The sequence below is a fragment of the Oncorhynchus masou genome, chromosome 8 (genome assembly GCF_036934945.1).
Source record: "Oncorhynchus masou masou isolate Uvic2021 chromosome 8, UVic_Omas_1.1, whole genome shotgun sequence".
Classification (NCBI taxonomy): Eukaryota; Metazoa; Chordata; class Actinopteri; order Salmoniformes; family Salmonidae; genus Oncorhynchus; species Oncorhynchus masou.
In genome coordinates this window covers 24733552-24752952 of record NC_088219.1, presented here as the reverse complement: position 1 = coordinate 24752952, position 19401 = coordinate 24733552, and the positions used below count along the sequence as shown (strand labels likewise).

The 19401-nt window shown below is 40.3% G+C and overlaps 2 protein-coding genes across 9 annotated transcripts in view; both read left to right on the top strand.

The window, feature by feature from the left end:
* The window catches only part of LOC135544443 (nucleus accumbens-associated protein 2-like), a 62368-nt gene extending 55287 nt beyond the window's left edge, over nucleotides 1-7081 (top strand). For all 3 annotated transcript variants that reach the window (XM_064972050.1, XM_064972051.1, XM_064972052.1), the window contains one exon: nucleotides 516-7081. In XM_064972050.1, coding sequence (XP_064828122.1) covers nucleotides 516-1066 — 551 coding nt within the window. In that variant the 3' untranslated portion in view covers nucleotides 1067-7081. The remainder of the gene's footprint in view (nucleotides 1-515) is intronic.
* Nucleotides 7082-9857: 2776 nt separating this feature from the next.
* LOC135544440 (nuclear pore complex protein Nup214-like) overlaps nucleotides 9858-19401 on the top strand; it is a 70022-nt gene continuing 60478 nt past the window's right edge. For all 6 annotated transcript variants that reach the window (XR_010456336.1, XM_064972044.1, XM_064972045.1 and 3 more), the window contains exons 1-7: nucleotides 9858-10062; nucleotides 17731-17926; nucleotides 18087-18241; nucleotides 18580-18778; nucleotides 18896-18966; nucleotides 19089-19152; nucleotides 19291-19394. Coding sequence is in view for 5 of the 6 variants with exons in the window: in XM_064972044.1 (XP_064828116.1) it covers nucleotides 10021-10062; nucleotides 17731-17926; nucleotides 18087-18241; nucleotides 18580-18778; nucleotides 18896-18966; nucleotides 19089-19152; nucleotides 19291-19394 (831 nt within the window). In the remaining variant the exon portion in view is untranslated. The remainder of the gene's footprint in view (nucleotides 10063-17730; nucleotides 17927-18086; nucleotides 18242-18579; nucleotides 18779-18895; nucleotides 18967-19088; nucleotides 19153-19290; nucleotides 19395-19401) is intronic.

The following is a 19401-nucleotide window of genomic DNA, read 5'->3' as shown; positions in this document are numbered from 1 at the left end:
TGTTTAGAATGGAGGATAATGGTTCAGGGGGATGGCAGCCTCTGTTGAATGATGTTACTGTTTCAGAGTCAAACTATTGTAGATGGTTTATGAGACTTTGAATGAAGAAGTGTGATGTTCCAGACTAGTCTGTAGCCATTAGCCATTTTAGGTTATGAAAACACAAGCATTTATGAATTTATGGAAGTGTGAGTACATAAAAAAATAAAAGTCATACTGAAACATACTGTAATATTAGTTTTTGGGGGTTTTGATCAACTATTCATATAGACTGAGCCACAGGCAAAACAGCGGGTTATTTAAAAAAAAAAAATATCTTCCAACTCTTTCTGTCTCTTTCTCTCTGTATCTTTCTGTCTCTCGCTCTCTCTTTTTCTCTCCCTCTGTCTCTGTCTCTTGTTCTTTCTCTCTGGCTTTTTCTGTCTGTCTCTCCATCTCTCTGTCTCTGTCTCTTTCTCTCTCTCTCTCTCTCTCTCTCTCTCTCTCTCTCTCTCTCTCTCTCTCTCTCTCTCCAGTCTACTGTCAGAACTTTGCACCCAACTTCAAAGAGAGTGAGATGAACGTGATTGCCGCAGACATGTGCACCAACGCGCGGCGCGTCCGCAAACGCTGGCTGCCCAAGATCAAGTCCATGCTGCCTGATGGTATGGAGGTCTACCGGGCCGGTGTAGGGGTGGCTGCTGGTGTGGGCCTGGGCCTGGCCCTGGGAGCCGCCGGACCCGGGGTGGTGCTCCCCTTCGAAACCGATTTTAAATCTCTGACCCCCTCTAGCCTGTCCCTGGACCAGAGGCTGTACTCGGAGCAGAAGGACCCACGCAGGACTCACTCTCTGTTGGACACAGTCAGCCCAGGGTTGGGGGAGGCTGGAGGGGAGGGCGTGGACGCAGAAATTGTCGGTCCCCATGGAGGGGAGGAGGAACAGGAGGAAGAGGAGGAGGAGGAGGAGGAGGAGGCTGGGTTGGAGGGGGCCTTGATGCCGGGAGGCGAGGCCGGGGGGCGGGGTGACATGGCCCCAGGACAGGAAGGGAAGGAGTTAGGAGAGGACCTGAGAATGAACGGGCAGTGAACATCCTCTGGCGTCTATCTCTGATCCATCCACCGCCACACTTTCTTTCACTCGCTCTTTCTCTCCTCTTCCACCCCTCCTCCTCATCCGCCCTTTCCTAAGGTAACCTCTCAGTACAAAAAGCCATGCTCTCAGAACTTACAGTACAACACACACACACGGTGTATTCTTTAGCAGGGCAGGGAGTACAAGATGTGCTATGTTGAACAGACACAAGCATTGCTGGGGAACAAACCGAATTACTTAGCGAGAATAAAAAAATCTCTCATTTGAACATGGAAGAACTTTACTTTAGACCTTAGACCTTTTAGTATTCATCTTCTAGACCACATTGTAGTTAAAATTGAAAAAAGTAACACTGTTGTGTTATCCTTCCTGCATAGAACTTGCTACACAACAGTAACAGTTACTGTACATCTATGGAGTGTGGGTCAGATAAGACTGTAAAATGATAGTCCTCTTTCTAGGAAAGCAGCATGGGTTCTATAAATAACCTAAGTAACCTTGAAACAGATCACACTACACTGGGGGTGTGAGAGACTAAACATACAGTACTCTACAGGAGCAACATGGCTCCGTGTATTTAATACAATTTACCATATTCCTTCTTAAAGTGCCACACAAATTATTGGAAGATATAATACGATCTCGTCGCAACATACAGCAAATCAGTTGAACAATTTCACGTTGGGAAAAAAAATAGCATGTGATGTTGTGAGAGAGAGAGAGAAGAAACTTTTAACCTCCCTTTGTGTTGCTTAAGGGTGGTGGTTTTCCACGCAATTGAAAAGATTATCTGGAAACACAAAGAGCTTTTTGTCTATAGATCATCCTTAGACAAGATGACGTCATCTTTGATTGGCCAGTCAATGCAATGCCTGTGTCTTTTAACGGATAGACGCACTTACATACAGTACATATACACACACGCACAATCACTGTTCCCACACACCTTGTGATTTTAACCTCTAATACAGTACTGATGCATCTGAGACTCTGACAAATCAGATTAACAGTGCTCGCAAACTTAGCATACCCTTACAATAGTACACAGTAACACAGACTGAGTCATGGAAATGTCAGAGACACAAACATGCACTAACAGAAAGCTTGCATGCAAAACGAATACAGAGAATCTAAAATACATCAACAACAGAGCCACTTATGAATTTGCATACAGAAAAGAAACAACAGCTGCAGTTGCCTGAAGATATATCATTAATATGGAAGGAGGTACCTTTATATATGCGTTTCTTTTCAGAGTCATGCATTTCGCCTGTGTTTCACCCTGGTTTGTTAACTTGGGTATGGCCTGGCTTTAATCTGGGGTGGAGGGCACTAGAGACATGCTGAATTGAGCATACTACATAGTAGTGAGGACTTCAAAGTGAGTTGCCGGTGAAAAGCACGGTTTTACTAGCGTCACGGCGTGCTCGAAAGGATCAGCACTAAGACTACAGCACCCAGCCTACAGCTTTCTTGCATCCGCTATTTGTTTTTTGTAAATTATTGAATGAAACTAATATGATACATTTCTGTTGGCTTATTGCATTTGCACTTGAAGAGGTTATAGGAAGAGATTGTTGGGGAGCTTATGGAGATGCCTAGACTGTTCTTAAGAAGTAGGCTAACTGAAATTTGCCCCCATATCTCCTTGTTCGATTGGAGGATTTGAGGTTTGTGGACTTGGATGGTCGGTCATGCTGACGGCGACTGTTGCTCTACGGCAGGGGGGAGACGAGAGACAAAATGTTGCACAGCGACATTTACTAGTTTTGTTGCACTTTAGTTTTTATATATTTTGTCTGTTCTCGCTCTGTTACTTTTTGCCAAAAGTAGGGAAGAAGTCTATAAATAGCTTCTAACGATAATGGTTGGTCGATAACCCACCGGAATAAGTTGCTTGGGGTAACACATTGATAGGCCTATCAGACACCCACACTGTATGTTGTAGTTTATGAATGTGTACTTGATCATAAGACCTGGGTAAAAGCATAAGGTAAGGAGACAGTAGAATTGGAGTGGTCCCAAAAACCTAAATAATCAACTTCCGAGACAATAATTTTAATGGCCAGCCATCTGAAAAGCCTTGCTTTGAATTGTTGTCTTATAATCGCATGATGCAAAAGCACATCATGTTTGTCATATGTTATTGTTCTATATTAAGTGAAAATAAGATTGATCTGGTTTTAGAAGCGAATATCAATGTCAACCCGACGACAGCCTACACTAAGCCACGATTCAAGACGCTGGCAGTTATCATATTGGCTTGGGATCTCATAACAACGAAACAACAAGATCACATTTCCTCTGTCAAATTCAAATGTTTATTATATGTGTCATTTTTTAGACTGGGCCCGTTATGTTGTGTTGAATATCTATATGATCCTGTTGTATGGTTATTTTGGGGAGGCATTAACATGGTCCAGTTTCTTTAATAAGGAGCACAGGGTTATAATTGCACTAGGTAATGAGAAAACAAAAATGTTTACAAGAGTATTTTTTGGAGAAATGTGACCTGCATAGGAGAATAAGGCAGGGGGGGGGGTGGGTGAATGGGTGTGTGGGACTATGGGTAAATGTGAACTGTAGAACTGCTTCACCTAGGCTTGGTAGAGTACGGAAACAGTACTGTACAGTAAAATACAGTATCTTGGTACCACAAGATAACTATTTTCTAGCACCTTGTACAGTGTTGTATGTACTCATTTAAAAGTGGGCCAGAGAATGGAATAACATGACACTTCTTTGAAAACAAAGGTGGGGTATCTGACTTTCCCTCTAAAGGCCACTAGAGCTGCTGTGTGATTTCAATAAAGTAGCACTGTGAAAGTCTTCCATTGTGGAAAATCTCCAAATATACAGTCAAACTAGCAATGTTTGTACTGTAGGCCTATATACTTATTCTATCCACATCCCGACAAGAAACCAACTATCTTCCTTGTTCTCAATCTCTATTCATCTATCAGTAAACCTGCTTGTTGCAAATCACTAATACGATAGGAAAGATAGACTGTAAACCAAACCTGTAATATAGAGGTAATAACTGCAAATCGACTCCTTTGGTCAATTTGCATGTGCAACAACTACTGGCTCCAAGGGGAAGTGAAATGGCTTTCCAGTAAAATACTGTCATTAGGGAGGTGAGTTTTCCTGTTCTGAAGAAGGAGTGGGGATCAGTGCCTTAATTGAGACTGCAGGGGGAGAGAGTGTTGTGCTTAGTCACCATCTGTTTGCATTGGGACCTCAACAAATACAGAAACTAGCTTTAGAGTCCTGATGACATAATGGAGAGTTTTATGTACAGTTCTGAATGCTAAGGTAAATGATGCTGACGGTAAATAGGCTCTGTTTTCTCAGAATACATTGGCAGGTGAGGTTAGGATGAAGGTGTCTTGCTTTTTCTTGGAAAATAACCCCTACAGCTTTAAGAACTGTGTTCTTATAAGCAAATAATAATAATTACTTTGGACTAAAGCCCCGAACCATTTGCCTTCCTAAATCTCAGCAAAACATGTGTAAACTCGAGAAAAACAATACTGTGACATTTTGCATGGAACTGCTTGTATAGGTCTAGAGATTCTGACAGACTACAATAGTGACATATTATCACATATATTAGAAACCTTTGTTAGTTTCATGCTACTGGATCGTATAACAACCAGGTCTACTCCATGACTTGTCAGTTGTGGTCTATACTGCTTGAGTGGCAGGTTATTTAGTTATTGGTGTCACTTTGTTATTTCAAAACCACCTGGATAACATGTGAACTTGATCAATCTGCAAGATATATCACACACTCAAACAGTTATCACCATAAATGTCCACAAAGACTGGAAAAGCTTCAGATGACCCATGGAGTAGGCTACAGTAGTACAGACTTTCACCCATAGGAGCCCTTGTGTACATTCTCTTTGTTTATTTACCTTTTTTAATGCTTCAACTTGTTTATATCTGATCCGCTTCCTGCCTGCCTTTCTGCATCTTCTGTACCTGATTCTGTCCAAGCCCCCCAAAAACACCCTCACAAACTGTACTCTTAGCTCTCGCCCTAACGTCTTTTTGTGGGGGTGAAGTTGGAAATGAAATGATGTTGCACTAGAAAACTGAGTGAAGCTCAGAGAATGTCGTGGCTAACCCGAAAGAGAATGAGCTCTTTTTGTGGTGGCTGAAGAAATAAAGTTCTGTCCCATATGTAACATAATACAATGCTATAATTTACAATGTTTACGTTAGTGTAGCACTTTGCTATTTCTTCAAATAGAGGCCTATTGACTACCAGAAATCAGCGATAATCTGACATTGCATTTTGGTCCAGCTTGTCCAACAAAACCTATGAATTCAATAAGTAGGATAGAATATGGGATTGTGCTGAGTGGGTGTGTAAATCCACCATCTTGGCAATGCAATGTGAACAGTCTGCACACAGTAATCTAAGCTGTTAAGTGTTCCCCATAACCAACTGCTTTGCGTGGCATATGGTTACCCAATTCCTACAGTACACACTTCTACACAGCTCTAACTCAGTACCCCTGGTTGGGCTTTTAGTCCTGAAAGGAGAGGTTCTAAAATACAATAACTACAAGTCCTTTCATATGGATTTTCGATATGTTGAAATAGGGTCAGCCTCAGTAACAACAGGCTTTTTGTTAAATGTCTGTAATGCATGCTGATACCCAGACACCCATTATTCCTACCTTATTGAAGTCTATGATCTTAACACATTTTACTTCTAAATTATATCAAGCACTTTGCTATGGTCGCTTCTGACAAAGCAGACGGCCATGAATGAGTGTCCATTTTGTCTACCGATACAAAACCTATTAACTGTTAGCATAAACCCACCCAGCTTACTACAGTAATGTCTGAGGAATTGTAAGACTGACTATTGCAATGGATGTGCATGTGAACCTATGGACAGACTAAGAAAATAACTGCACTAAGTTTGTTTGTTTGTCTTTGGACATAATGCCATTAAAATAAAGAATAAATAGATTTAATTTAAAAAAAAAATGTAAGAGAGAAGGTTGGACGACAGACTTAAGTCTCTGGGAGCAACCTTCAAAGCCATGTGCTCAGAGCGCTGACAATCAGAACAGGGAGGACCCACGTGCACTATGGGAGATCTGTCGTCAATAGCTGGGCTCCTGCTAATTCCTGCCTTGTTGCTTCCAGCTTTGCTATTGGTCCATGTGAGCTACTTACTCCAGAGTGGAGGCCCGTGGCAGTTCCATCTCCAGCCCTCAGGATTACCTGGGCCACTGTTTCCCAACTCCGGTCCTTGAGTTAGCCCTAACAGCACACCGTTTTGTTTTAGTCCCGGGCAAAAACACCTGATTCAACTTCTCAAAGGTTTGATGATAAGTTGACAAGTAGAATCAGGTGTGATTGCCTAGGGCCACAACAAAAAGATGTACTGTTAGGTGTACTCGAGGACCGGAGTTGGGAAACACTGGCTTAAGGCAACTTATTGGTTCTCAGTGCACCTCTCTCAGCTACTGTAGATTTGATTGAGAACCTGATTGTTTTTAGATAGAAGTTCCACTTAAGTACTGATCCAGGACCTGCTGTGTTTTTACTCCTAAATGTCATGTTCAGGATGAGGGTAGCTTAAGCTGATCCTAGAGCAGCGCTTTGGGGTAACTTAGCCTACTTGACAAATCTATAGGACAAGTGACTTGACATTTGTCGATCTCTTAGAGATTGGGTTCCTTAGGGTTGGAACCTGGCAAAATGGTTTTAATGGAACTCTGTGACTGCTTTATATTTTAAATGACGATGATTAAAATGTGTATGCGCTTTCTAACTCAAGCATCAATAATATATACAAGACAAACACAAGATGACACTTTTGATGTTGCATAAAGAATACAAAATCTCCATCCTCGTTATGTTTTTTCCTTCCACCATCAGTTTTAGTTGAGGTTGACATTTGTGTAATTCAAGAGTAACTGATTTCTTTCAAATGCAACATTGAGAAGTCTGCTTTTTAATAAAACTCCTTACTTCACCATATCTTCTGTCTTCTTGTTTTATATTCCCTGTTTATCATTGTTCTTTTTTTAAATAGGCCACATCATCAACAGCTCTGGTGGACATTCCTGCAGTCAGCATGCCAATTGCACACTCCCTCAAAACTTGACACATCTGTGGTATTGTGTTGTGTGACAAAACTTTACATTTTAGAGACTGCACTGTTGGTTAGGGGCTCATCATTAAGAATTTCACTGTAAGGTCTACATCTGTTGTATTCGGCGCATGTGACTAATAACATTTTATTTTATTTGGCCTTTTATTGTCTCCAGCACAAGGTGAACCTGTATAATGATCATGCAGTTTAATCAGCTTCTTGATATGCCACACCTGTCAGGTGGATGGATTATCTTGGCAAAGAAAAAATGCTCACTAACAGGGATGTAAACAAATTTGTGCACAACATTTGAGAGAAATAAGCTTTTTGTGCATACAGTATGGACATATCTGGAATATTTTATTTCAGCTCATGAAACATGGGACCAACACTTTACATGTTGCATTTATATGTTTGTTCAGTATAGATTGTCTCTTTTGCTGGGTAATGGGTTTAACAGAGTGCTAGTCACTCCTTACTCCACCCACTACATTCACTGCAATGCAATACACTGAGTAAACCAAACATTAGGATCACCTTCCTAATATTGAGTTGCACCCACCCCCCCACCCCCCCTCTCCCCTTTTGGCCTCAGAAAAGCCTTAATTGGTTGGGACATGGACTTTACAAGGTGTCGAAAGCATCCACAGGGATGCTGGCCCATGTTGACCAGCAGTGTTGCAGTTCTTGATACAAGCTGGTGTGTCTGGCACCTACTACCATACCCTATTCAAAGGCACTTAAATATTTTGTCTTTCCCATTCGCCCTCTGAATGGCACACATACACAACCAAGCTCTTTAAATAAGACAATACAAAGGCTAAGTAATAATAACTTTTTCTAAGAAATGACAATTTGGAGAGGTGTGTTAGAAGGCTGTACATAATTGGGGTGATATAAACATATATCAACATGATTTTACTAGCATACTGCCTCAAAAATATTTTATTTTGTCAGGCCAAGTGATTGACATGATGCATTTTTGGTTCATGTCAAGACTGGCCTTGGGCTGGTTTATATGTGTAAAGTTGCATCCATTTCCATTACGTTAATCTAATTCGTTTAACAGATATGTTAGTCCATCATTGTTTACATTGTGTTTTTGAAGCAGTTGACTTCTCGACTAATCAACTGCTAATAATTGGTATTTGGTACCTCTATTGGGGCAAGGCAAGAGTGCATGAAAGTCTAGTATGAAATGGCATTTTATTTCACACTGGAAGCGAGCAGGGTAAGCAAAAGAAAAAGTGTTATGGTGTTTTGTCTTCCCAACTGATATTCCTCAAAATAACAGTACATTCATTTATTATTTTGGAATTAATATAACATTCAAGACTAAATGCATATGTCTATAACACAGTCCCCCTCCAAAGTTACACATATTTGGTTAGTAGAGACGTTACTGAGTATTTTCCACCCGACTTCAGATGATACGGGTTGAAAGGTTTTCTCTCTACAATCCAATATGTATTCTATGTACAATGTATTACATAGGGGGCTATGGAGGGGGTGGAGTGAAAACCATCAGCAGGTGGTGGGACACAGTCCCCCTCCAAAACTAAACATATTTTGTTCGTGTAGAGACCCTACAGAGTATTTCCCAACCCACTTTAGCTGAGGCAGGTAGAAAAGATGTCTCTGCATCCCAATATTGTATTCCCCCCAAAAAGTTAACCATATATTGTTTTATTGTTTTCATAAATTACTTATTGACTTTTCTTGTTGGCACCATAAAGGTGGCCATTGATTAAACCTCAATATCTTTTGAATGAGTTGTCCACATTGCAATGTTTTGAAATTCAGGTTTTATATTTTTAAGGAATTCCTCATTACCATACGAGTGATGTCATAATTTGTGCTGCTGGTAGAATACCCGTTCTTATAACAGCCGGGTGACTGACTGCTTCTCAGAAGGAAGGCTGGCAAGGGTGAGAGACGTGACTATTGTGGATCCTCTGGGGAGCCTCAACAACATCATGAAGCTGACGAGGCAGAGAAGAGTCTCTCGATTACCACCGGGGACCAGTATGAAAAATTGTGAAAAATGTATGCACTCACTACTGTAAGTCACTTTGGATGAGAGCGTCTGCTAAATGACTTAAATGTAAATTGTAAGCCTGACCTCTGCTCTGTCTGTGGGGAAATTCTTTGCTCAATTAACCCATCTTAAAGTACACCAGCGCACACAAGAAAAAAGACACAAGGTTGCCATAGACACCATTGAAAACACAATGAATTTTGGAATGATTTGGGGTGAAGGGGGCCACTAGGTACTTACACATCCAAAAATAATTTACAGTCCGCATCTTATTTAATGTAAGCCTACTGAAATGTATACAAACACAATGTCAGTCCGGAGTTCACGCCAGTCAAACTCAATCAAGCCCAGATAAAGTATTTGAAATGATTTCAGTCACAATGTACACAATGTTAACAATGTAATAGTGGGTATGTTTAAGCAATGTAAAATACAAATAAAAGCTTGTTCATCACAAAAACAAAATGCGTTCTTTTATTATGCCGCGTTCAAAGACAAGTTGGAACTAGGAAACTCCAACATTGCTGACTTGCTCTGTCTTTGAAAGTGGGACGTGTAAAACTACAACCAAATAGCATATCGGAAATATCCGAGTTTTCTAGTTCCGACTAATACATGAACGCGGCATAATACCTTCGTGACTAATGCTAGTGTTACTTCCGTATTGTATTTCGCTAAATTCGAGCGCGGTAAGATTTCGTTTCATGTGGAAACGAAAAGTTAACCCGTGTATATTTCTTAGAGTTAGGCTGTATCCAAAACAATTATACCTGCTGTTATTTCAACATGAGTGACGACCCGGACTCTCCTCCCGAAAGGGAAATGAAGGTAGACATATTATTGTACGTAGTGTAGCTTGCTAGGTTCAGGTTGCGGCAATAGCTTACTTGCGCAGCAAGTGGTTTGTTAGCTAGCTAGATAACCCGTCTATGTTGCATTTAGCTAACGTTAACTCGTTTTAGTGTCGGCCTGGGGATAACCTTCCAACTGAATTACTGTATGGGCTATTCCTTACTGCAAAATCGCCACAATGTTTCTGGCTAACGTTAGAAGCTTGCATGTACTTTAGTGAAAGATGGCTAGCTAAACCAGACTCCGCTAGGTAGCTAACAACATCACGAACATCAATATGTCTCCATAAAAGCAATGTAACTTTATGGATTAACATTTGATAGCTAACGTTACCTAGCTAGCTGTGTACAATAGGGTGTCTAACATTGACCTTAAGCTGTAACTTAGTAAGTAACGTTAGTTAGCTACGAACTACTGTACGTTTATTTGTTATATACATTTTTTTAATGAACAATAGCACACATACAAAAACAGAAATATACAGACAAGGGTGCATGAACCTAGCTACATAGACAGGGGTATTACATGTCTAAATACATTTTCAATTTGTCAGTTTTATTTGATGTACTTTTTTTGTTTTGACATTTACTGACCATTTCAAAATATCCTTTCAGTTCTATCTTTAAACAATGTAAAGATGGGTTTGTTCTTCACCCACTTCATCTTTATGGATAAATAATCTTGGCCTTCTAGGCAGAGTGGTAAAGAAAAAGCCATATCTCAGACTGGCAAATAAAAATAAAAGATTTAAGATGGGCAAAAGACACAAAAGAACAGACAACCTCTTCACTGTGGACGTTGAGACTGGTTTTTGCGGGTGCTATTTAATGAAGCTGCCAGTTGAGGACTTGTGATGCGTCTGTTTCTCAAACTAGACACTAATGTACTTCTCCTCTTGCTCATTTGTGCACCGGGGCCTCCCACTCTTCATTCTACTCTGGTTAGAGCCAGTTTGCGCTGTTCTGTGAAGGGAGTAGTATACAGCTTTTCACGAGATCTTCAGTTTCTTGGCAATTTCTCGCATGGAATAGCCTTCAATTCTCAGAACAAGAATAGACTGACGAGTTTCAGAAGAAAGATCTTTGTTTCTGGCCATTTTGAGCCTGTAATCGAACCCACAAATGCTGATTCTCCAGGTACTCAACTAGTCTAAAGAAGGCCAGTTTTAATGCTGCTTTAATCAGCACAACAGTTTTCAGCTGTGCAAACACAATTGCAAAAGGGTTTTCTAACGATCAATTAGCCTTTTAAAATGAGTCTTGGATTAACTAACAGAACGTACCATTGGAACACATGAGAGATGGTTGCTGATAATGGGCCTCAGTACGCCTATGTAGATATTCCACAACAAATCAGCCGTTTCCTGCTACATTTACATTTAAGTCCTTTAGCAGACGCTCTTATCCAGAGCGGCTACAATAGCCATTTACAACATTAACAATGTCTACACTGTATTTCTTGTCAATTTGATGTTATTTTAATGGGCAAAAAAATGTGCTTTTCTTTAAAAAACTAGGACATTTCTAAGTGACCCCAAACTATTGAACAGTGGTGTATGTATCTATGTAAAGTATGTATGTGTATGTTATTACATAAAAGTTTAAAATGTAAATTCCCTCTTGCTGAATTGAGGCTACAAATTCCTCAACAGTTGGAGTACTGTTATATTCTCATAAAACGAGAATCTCACCTGTAATGACAGCTCCAACAACTATTTTAAACTCTTCAGGGTGATTGGAGCATTGTGAGTTCTCATGAATTCTGGATTATTATATAGTTGTTCATCGTTCAATAATTGTTTTACCCAGATAATGCTGTCGTCAAACCAGGTCTGGAAAAATAAAAACTTGTTTTTGTATCTTATGTCTTTATTATTCCAGATTGTATATCTACACTATATATACCAAAATTATGTGGACAACCCTTCAGATAAGTGGATTCGGCTATTTCAGCCACACCTGTTGCAGACAGGTGTATAAAATTGAGCACACAGCCACACAATCTCCATAGACAAACATTGGCAGTAGAATGATCTTACTGAAGAGCTCAGTGACTTTCAACGTGGCACTGTCATAGGATGCCACCTTTCCAAGAAGTCTGTTTGTCAAATTTCTGCCGTGCGAGACCTGTCCCGGTCAACTGTAAGTGCTTTTATTGTGAAGTGGAAACGTCTCGAAGCAACAACGGCTCAACCGCGATGTGATAGGCCACACAAGCTCACAGAACAGGACCGCAGATTGCAGAATCGTGAAGTTTGTAAAAAATAGTCCGTCTTCTGGGAGGAAACCAGGCACCTCTCATCACCTGGCCAATACCATCCCTACGGTGAAGCATGGTGGTGGCAGGATCATGCTGTGAGGATGTTTTTCAGCAGCAGGGACTGGGAGACTAGTCAGGATCGAAGGAAAGATGAACTGAGCAACATGCAGAGAGATCCTTGATGAAAACCTGCTCAGGACCTCAGACTGGGGGTGAAGGTTCACCTTCCAATAGAACCCGATCAAACATCTCTGGAGAGACCTGAAAATAGCTGTGCAGTGATGCTCCCCATCCAACCTGACAGAGCTTGAGAGGATCTGCAGAGAAGAATGGGGAAAACTCCCCAAATACAGGTGTGCCAAGCTTGTAGTGTCAAACCCAAGAAAACTCAACGAAGTAATTGCTGCCAAAGGTGCTTCAAACAAAGTACTGAGTAAAGTGTCTGAATACTTATGTAAATGTAATATTTCCATTTTTTTTCCCCCCAAATGTTAACGACGATGACATAGTGGTGGAGATTTAACTAAAAAATAATGGATACCTCAAACTTATTGAACGTCAACTTCCGGAGTTGACTCCCAATTTTGAGTGTCAAAGATTCAATTCTGCGAGGAATCGACTCCTAAGATTCTGTATTTTTGGAAAGGAAGAGACTGATTAGCTTCCGTACTTACGGAAATGTGATATTTCAGTTTTTTAAAAACCTATCTTTGATTTATCATTGTGGGGTATTGTGTGTAGATTAATGAGGTATAAGGCTGTAATGTAACAACATTTGTAAAAAGTGAAGGGGTCAGAATACTTTCCGAATGCACTGTATGTCTGCCCTTCATAAAACTAGACTGGGTATCGTCAATGACTTGTTCAAGACTATTTTGAAGTCTTTCTGCAAAGATGGATGCTAGTAGCTTTCCATCATTGTTCATCAATATGATTGGTCTGCAATGTTCTATCATCATGGGATCTTTGTTTGGTGTGGTGATTACAGAATGAGGCATTGTGTCATAGAAACAGGCAGGACCTTAAATCAATTGCCTCCTTAAAGGGACATTCAATATATATTCAACAATATCCTCCTTAAAATCTTTAGAGAATTCACTAATAAAGCCATCAATCCATGGAGATTTGTTCTCTTTTCATTTGCTGATAAAAAAAAAAAATCAATAATATAAATAAATTCATCACATGACTTCATCACATGAAAATTCAAATAAATTCATCACATGAAGTCTTCGTCTATGAACTTTGCATAGTCTTTAACATAGTCGAGAAAGGCATAAATGTCACTAGTAGGACAGGCAACACTGGTGTCAAATCAAATTTGTCACATGCGCCTAATACAATAGGTTATTACATACAAGCCCTTAACCACCAATGCAGTTTTAAGAACAATAAGAGTTATATTGTCTAAATAAACTAGTTTTTAATTTTATTTTAAGTAACACAAAATAACAAGGTTATACAGGGGTACTGGTACCGAGTCAATGTGCAGGGTTGCAGGTTAGTTCATTTGCAGGGTTACAGGTTAGTCAAGGTAATATGAACATGTAGGTAGGGGTGAAGTGACTGGATAGATAAAGATTACCATAGCTATATTAAGCTTATGAATAGAGGTAAATTCAGTACATATTTCTTTTTGCTATAAGCTGTAAAACAAAAAGTATTCACCTTCCTCTAACCATCTTGATATGACAAATTCCTCTTTTTAATCTCTCTCTCTCCATACATTCGGTCCAGTTCTAGCTGTAATTTTTTTTTATTGACCCTTCATCAAGGTCCTCAATAGAGATTAAATAAAGTATTATTTTAACACTTCTCTTTTCTCAATCTTTTAAGTTAAGCAATTTCTTTACCGCTCTTCATGGCTGTTTGTCTTAATTTCATACTTCATTATTTCCCAATAGACTTAAGTAGATTGGCTTTTCTCCCATTTTCTTGTATAATATCTTGAGCATCCATCTTGAATTTATCATCTCCCAAAATTGAGTTTCCAATAACACCAGTTCGGTTTATTAACTTCATAGCCATTCATATTTACTGATAATAATATAACTTTATGGTCATTAAGAATAGATGGTTCAATGGATACCTTGACTACAGTATTATCTAATGAATTAGAAGTCAACCAGAAGTCAATTCTTTACTGTCTGGGACATATCCTTGTTACACAGTCCTTTTTATCAGGATATTTCGATATCCACGTATCAAATAACCCAAGACATAGATGATTAAACTCATGATTAACAATGCTGGATCTATTAGGAGTGGGGTATCTGTCAATCATCACATTAAAAATAGAGGTAAAATCTCGACCTAGGATCATTTTGTTTAACACTCTACTTGACACCCAGCATCGTGACATGTTATGCCACTGTCAAAACCTGTCATAATTAGGTCATACCACTGTCATGACATATTTAGACCTGTTGTGACATATCTTGCATTTTATGGCTTGTTATGACACCTACGTAAGTGTGTCTAAACCTACTACACAAGGCCACAGTATGTTTATATAACATTTTCAGAAATGGACAATCTGAAATTATTGTAATTGCGTACAAAATTGTCAGACATGCAACTTACAACAATGCTCTTTTCCTGATGACTGGGATGAATGCAGGAGCAGGACAAGACACCGTCATTTTCACTGATGATTCTCATAAGGGCATGTATGTGATAATCACAAGACCGATATGGCTATGATAGTCATAATGCTTCTTGATGGTGTCATAAAGTGTATTTTATTTTAGTCCAAGTAAAGTGACACAGGGTGGTCGTAAAGCTTCATGAGTGTCATAAAGTGTATTCTCTGAAAGTTATTTAAAATATGATGGGAAACACACTTGGCTGTAAAGAATTCATAACAACAACATTGTAAGAAACACATTTTCAAACAAGAGGAAACTTCTTGGCAGGGAAAAAACGCATTAGAATAAATGTGGTTTGACACACTTGTGTAGCTGTCATAACTAGCCATAAAATAACACAATATACACTACATGACCAAAAGTATGTGGACACCTGCTCGTCAAACATCTCATTCCAAAATCATGGGCATTAATATGGAGTTGGTCTGCCCTTTGCTTCTATAACAACCTCCTCTCTTCTGGGAAGGCTTTCCACTAGATGTTGGAACATTGCTGCGGGGACTTGCTTCCATTCAGCCAGAAGAGCACGCTTGGCATTGCGAATGATAATCTTAGGCTTGTGTGCTGCTGCCTGGGCCATGAAAATCCATTTCAGGAAGCACCAGACGAACAGTTATTGTGCTGGCGTTGCTTCCAGAGGCAGTTTGAAACTCGGTAGTGGGTGTTGCAACTGAGGACAGACTATTTACGCGCCTCAACACTCAGCGGCCTCATTCTGTGAGCTTGTGTGGCCTACCACTTTGTGGCTGAGCCGTTGTTGCTCAGCCACACTCAACGTTTCCACTTCACAATAACAGCATTTACAGTTGACGGGGCAGCTCTAGCAGGGCAGAAATTTGAGAAACTGACTTGTTGGAAAAGTGGCATCCTATGACGGTGCCACGTTGAAAGTCACGGAGCTCTAAAAGAAGGCCATTCTACTGCCAATGTTTGTCTATGGAGATTGCATGGCTGGGTGCTTGATTTTCTACACCTGTCAGCAACGGGTATGACTGAAATAGCTGAATGCGCTAATTTGAAGGTGTCCCCACATACTTTTGTTTACAATACCTTTCAAAAGTTTGGGGTCAGTAATGTCCTTGTTTTTGAAAGAAAAGCACAAAAAAAAAGTCCATTAAAATAACATCAAATTGATCAGAAATACAGTGTAGACATTGTTAATGTTGTAAATGACTATTTTAGCTGGAATTTTTTTTCTCCCAAAAATGTATTTTAATGAAATATCTACGTAGGTTGCTGATAATGGGCCTCTAAAAACCATCACTCCTGTGTTCCAATGGCACATTGTGTTAGCTAATCCAAGTTTATCATTTTAAAAGTGTAATTGATCATTTGAAAACCCTTTTGCAATTATGTTAGCACAGCTGAAAACTGTCCTGATTAAAGAAGCAATAACCTGGCCTTCTTTAGTCAACAGAGAAGAGGCGACTCCGGGATGCTGGCCTTCTCGGCAGTGTTCCTCTGTCTAGTGTCTGTTCTTTTGCCCATCTTAATCTTTTATTGGCCAGTCTGAGATATGGCTTTTTCTTTGAAACTGCCTAGAAGGCCAGCATCCCGGAGTCGCCTCTTCACTTTTAACGTTGAGACTGGTGTTTTGCGGGTACTATTTAATGAAGCTGCCAGTTGAGGACTTGTGATGCGTCAGTTTCTCAATCTAGACACTCTAATGTACTTGTCCTCTTGCTCAGTTGTGCACCGGGGCTTCCCACTCCTCTCTCTATTCTGGTTAGAGGCAGTTTGCGCTGTTTTGTGAAAGGAGTAGTACACAGCGTTGTACGAGATCTTCAGTTTCTTGGCAATTTCTCGCATGGAATAGTCATCATTTCTCAGAACAAGAATAGACTGACGAGTTTCAGAAGAAAGTCTTTGTTTATGGCCATTTTGAGCCTGTAATCGAACCCACAGATGTTGATGCTCCAGATACTCAACTAGTCTTAAGGACAGTTTTATTGCTGCTTTAATCAGTACAACAGTTTCAGCTGTGCTAACATAATTGCGAAAGGGTTTTCTAACGATCAATTAGCCTTTTAAAATGATACATTTGGATTAGCTAACACAACGTGCCATTGGATCACAGGAGTGATGGTTGCTGCTAATGGGCCTCTGTACGGCAATGTAGATATTACATAAAAAACAAGCCATTTCCAGCTACAATAGTCATTTACAACATTAACAATGTCTACGCTGTATTTCTGATCATTTTGATGTTATTTAATGGACAAAAAATGTGCTTTTCTTTCAAAAACAAGGACATTTCTAAGTGACACCAAACTTTTGAATGGTAGTTTATGTCAATAACAGGTGTAAATATATGGGTCAGGGCAGTGTTATGTCTGCTGATATGACATGGTTATAACTGTCATAATGTTATAATGGTGGGTGTCAAATAAAACATTACCTACTACTGATGACCTTTCCTTTAAATGTACCTCTTAAAACTGCTACTCTAGGCGATAACCATTTATGAATATTGTGCTCTGAATCTTGTTAATAGGAGCATTTTTTCCCAGAAGGCATTCAGTCAGCTACTAGCTATCCCAACATTGGTGGTAGTAGTACTATAATAAAGCACCACTAACTACCTTTTTGACTTATTTACAAATCTAACTCATCCTATCAACAATATATGTTTATTAACATTGTCAATTTTTCTTTACAGGTCTTAAACCAGTAGCCTACAGCACAAGACTTTCAGTGCTATCGCGGTCATTAAGTATTTTATTATTATTTTATGCAGGATTTTCAGTTCCGGCAAATGAAGAAAACCCGAGTATTTGATTCACCTGATGACCTGCCAAAGGATAGATCAAGTCTACTTGCCATCTCAAACAAATTTGGACTGACATTTGTCGGACTAGACAGAAAGATCAAGGTGTACCGCACGCGGGACATCCTAGCTGCAGACAAAGTTGATGGGAACTCCAATGAAATAAGTAAGAATGTCCTTAAATTGGTCATTCCATCTTGTACAGTTTTTGCTAAGCAAAGACTGATAATGAGGGAAGTCTTGCCTTGGCCAATTTGACTTGATTTCTACCATTTTCTCTACATCTTACTCCCTTCTCTCTGTTATCCCCTTTCTCTCTCCCTTAGTTGAGGGGATAGCAGCCTTGGCTGATGTTGCTGTGGAGTTGCCTGTGCACAACCTGGGCCTCAGCAGTGATGAGCTCACCCTGTCAGTCAGCGGCATGTCAAAGGAGTCAGGCCTGTCATTGGACTTCTACGACGTCCGTACCTTCATCAACAAGGTGATTAACTGACTCATAACCCCCACCTGCTAATGGAGCAGATGGATCGCTTTATGTTCTAGTATCTGCTGCAATATGTGTGTTCTCTTCATTTTTCATTAGAATCTGTTATGGCCTGCTTTTTTGAGAGGCAATATGTCCATCTTTGGGGGACAGTGTTAGAAAACCACTTTTTTCAGAGTGAAGTGATACGGTTTCGTCATGGTGAAAAAGAGTTCAGAGTCCAAGCTTTGATATCAGCCACAAGCACAATAAGACTAATCACCCCCACTTCTTCAATTCCGTATTTTCCCCACACACTTAATCCCCTCACTTCTATGGCTGTCCCCTTTCTCCAGGCCCGACAACAGAAGTTGCCGTTTGTGACTCTGCGACCTGGAGTCGGCCTGGGCATAATTGTGCAGGACCTCAAATGGAACCCGGTGCAGGCGTCCATGCTGGCCACCTGTCTGTCTGACGGCAGCATGATGGTGCTTGAGGTCACAGATGGCGTCAAAGTGCAGGCCCAGCTCCCCGCCACCGAAGGAATCACCTGTGGTGAGTGTGACAGTGTCATCACTTTAAAGATTACATGCTGAAATTATTTACATTTTTATGTGATTATCATTTATACAGTTTTGCTCACTATTTCTGTCATCCTCTCTCTTCATACAGTATGCTGGAGTCCCAAAGGAAAGCAAGTGGCAGCAGGAAAAATGAATGCGACAGTCAGTCAGTACACTCCAGTAAGTCTGACCCATCAACTCCCAGCATAGTGCAGTAATTGTAGACACACTCATTATTCCTGTGCCGTGTGTATGATGTAGTATACGCCCTGGTGTGACTCTGACTCTGCTCTCCTGAACAGGGGCTTCAGGAGAAGAAAGTGATCCCTTGCCCAAGCTTCTACAGCTCCGACAACCCTGTCAAAGGTAAACTGGACACAGAACCCGCTGGCCTGAAGCAATAAACCTCTTAGCCTTTTTAGACATTTTCAGTGCCTTTATTCTCCGGCCAAATAACCCGAATCTCACAGATATGTTTTCTTTGTGTTGTCCTTTCTCTGTCAGTACTTGATGTGCAGTGGCTGAGTACGTTTGTGTTTGCCGTGGTGTATGCAGCAGCCGATGGCTGTCCAGAAACACCCCCTGAACTGGTGGTGATCTCCCTCCCTGTGAGTA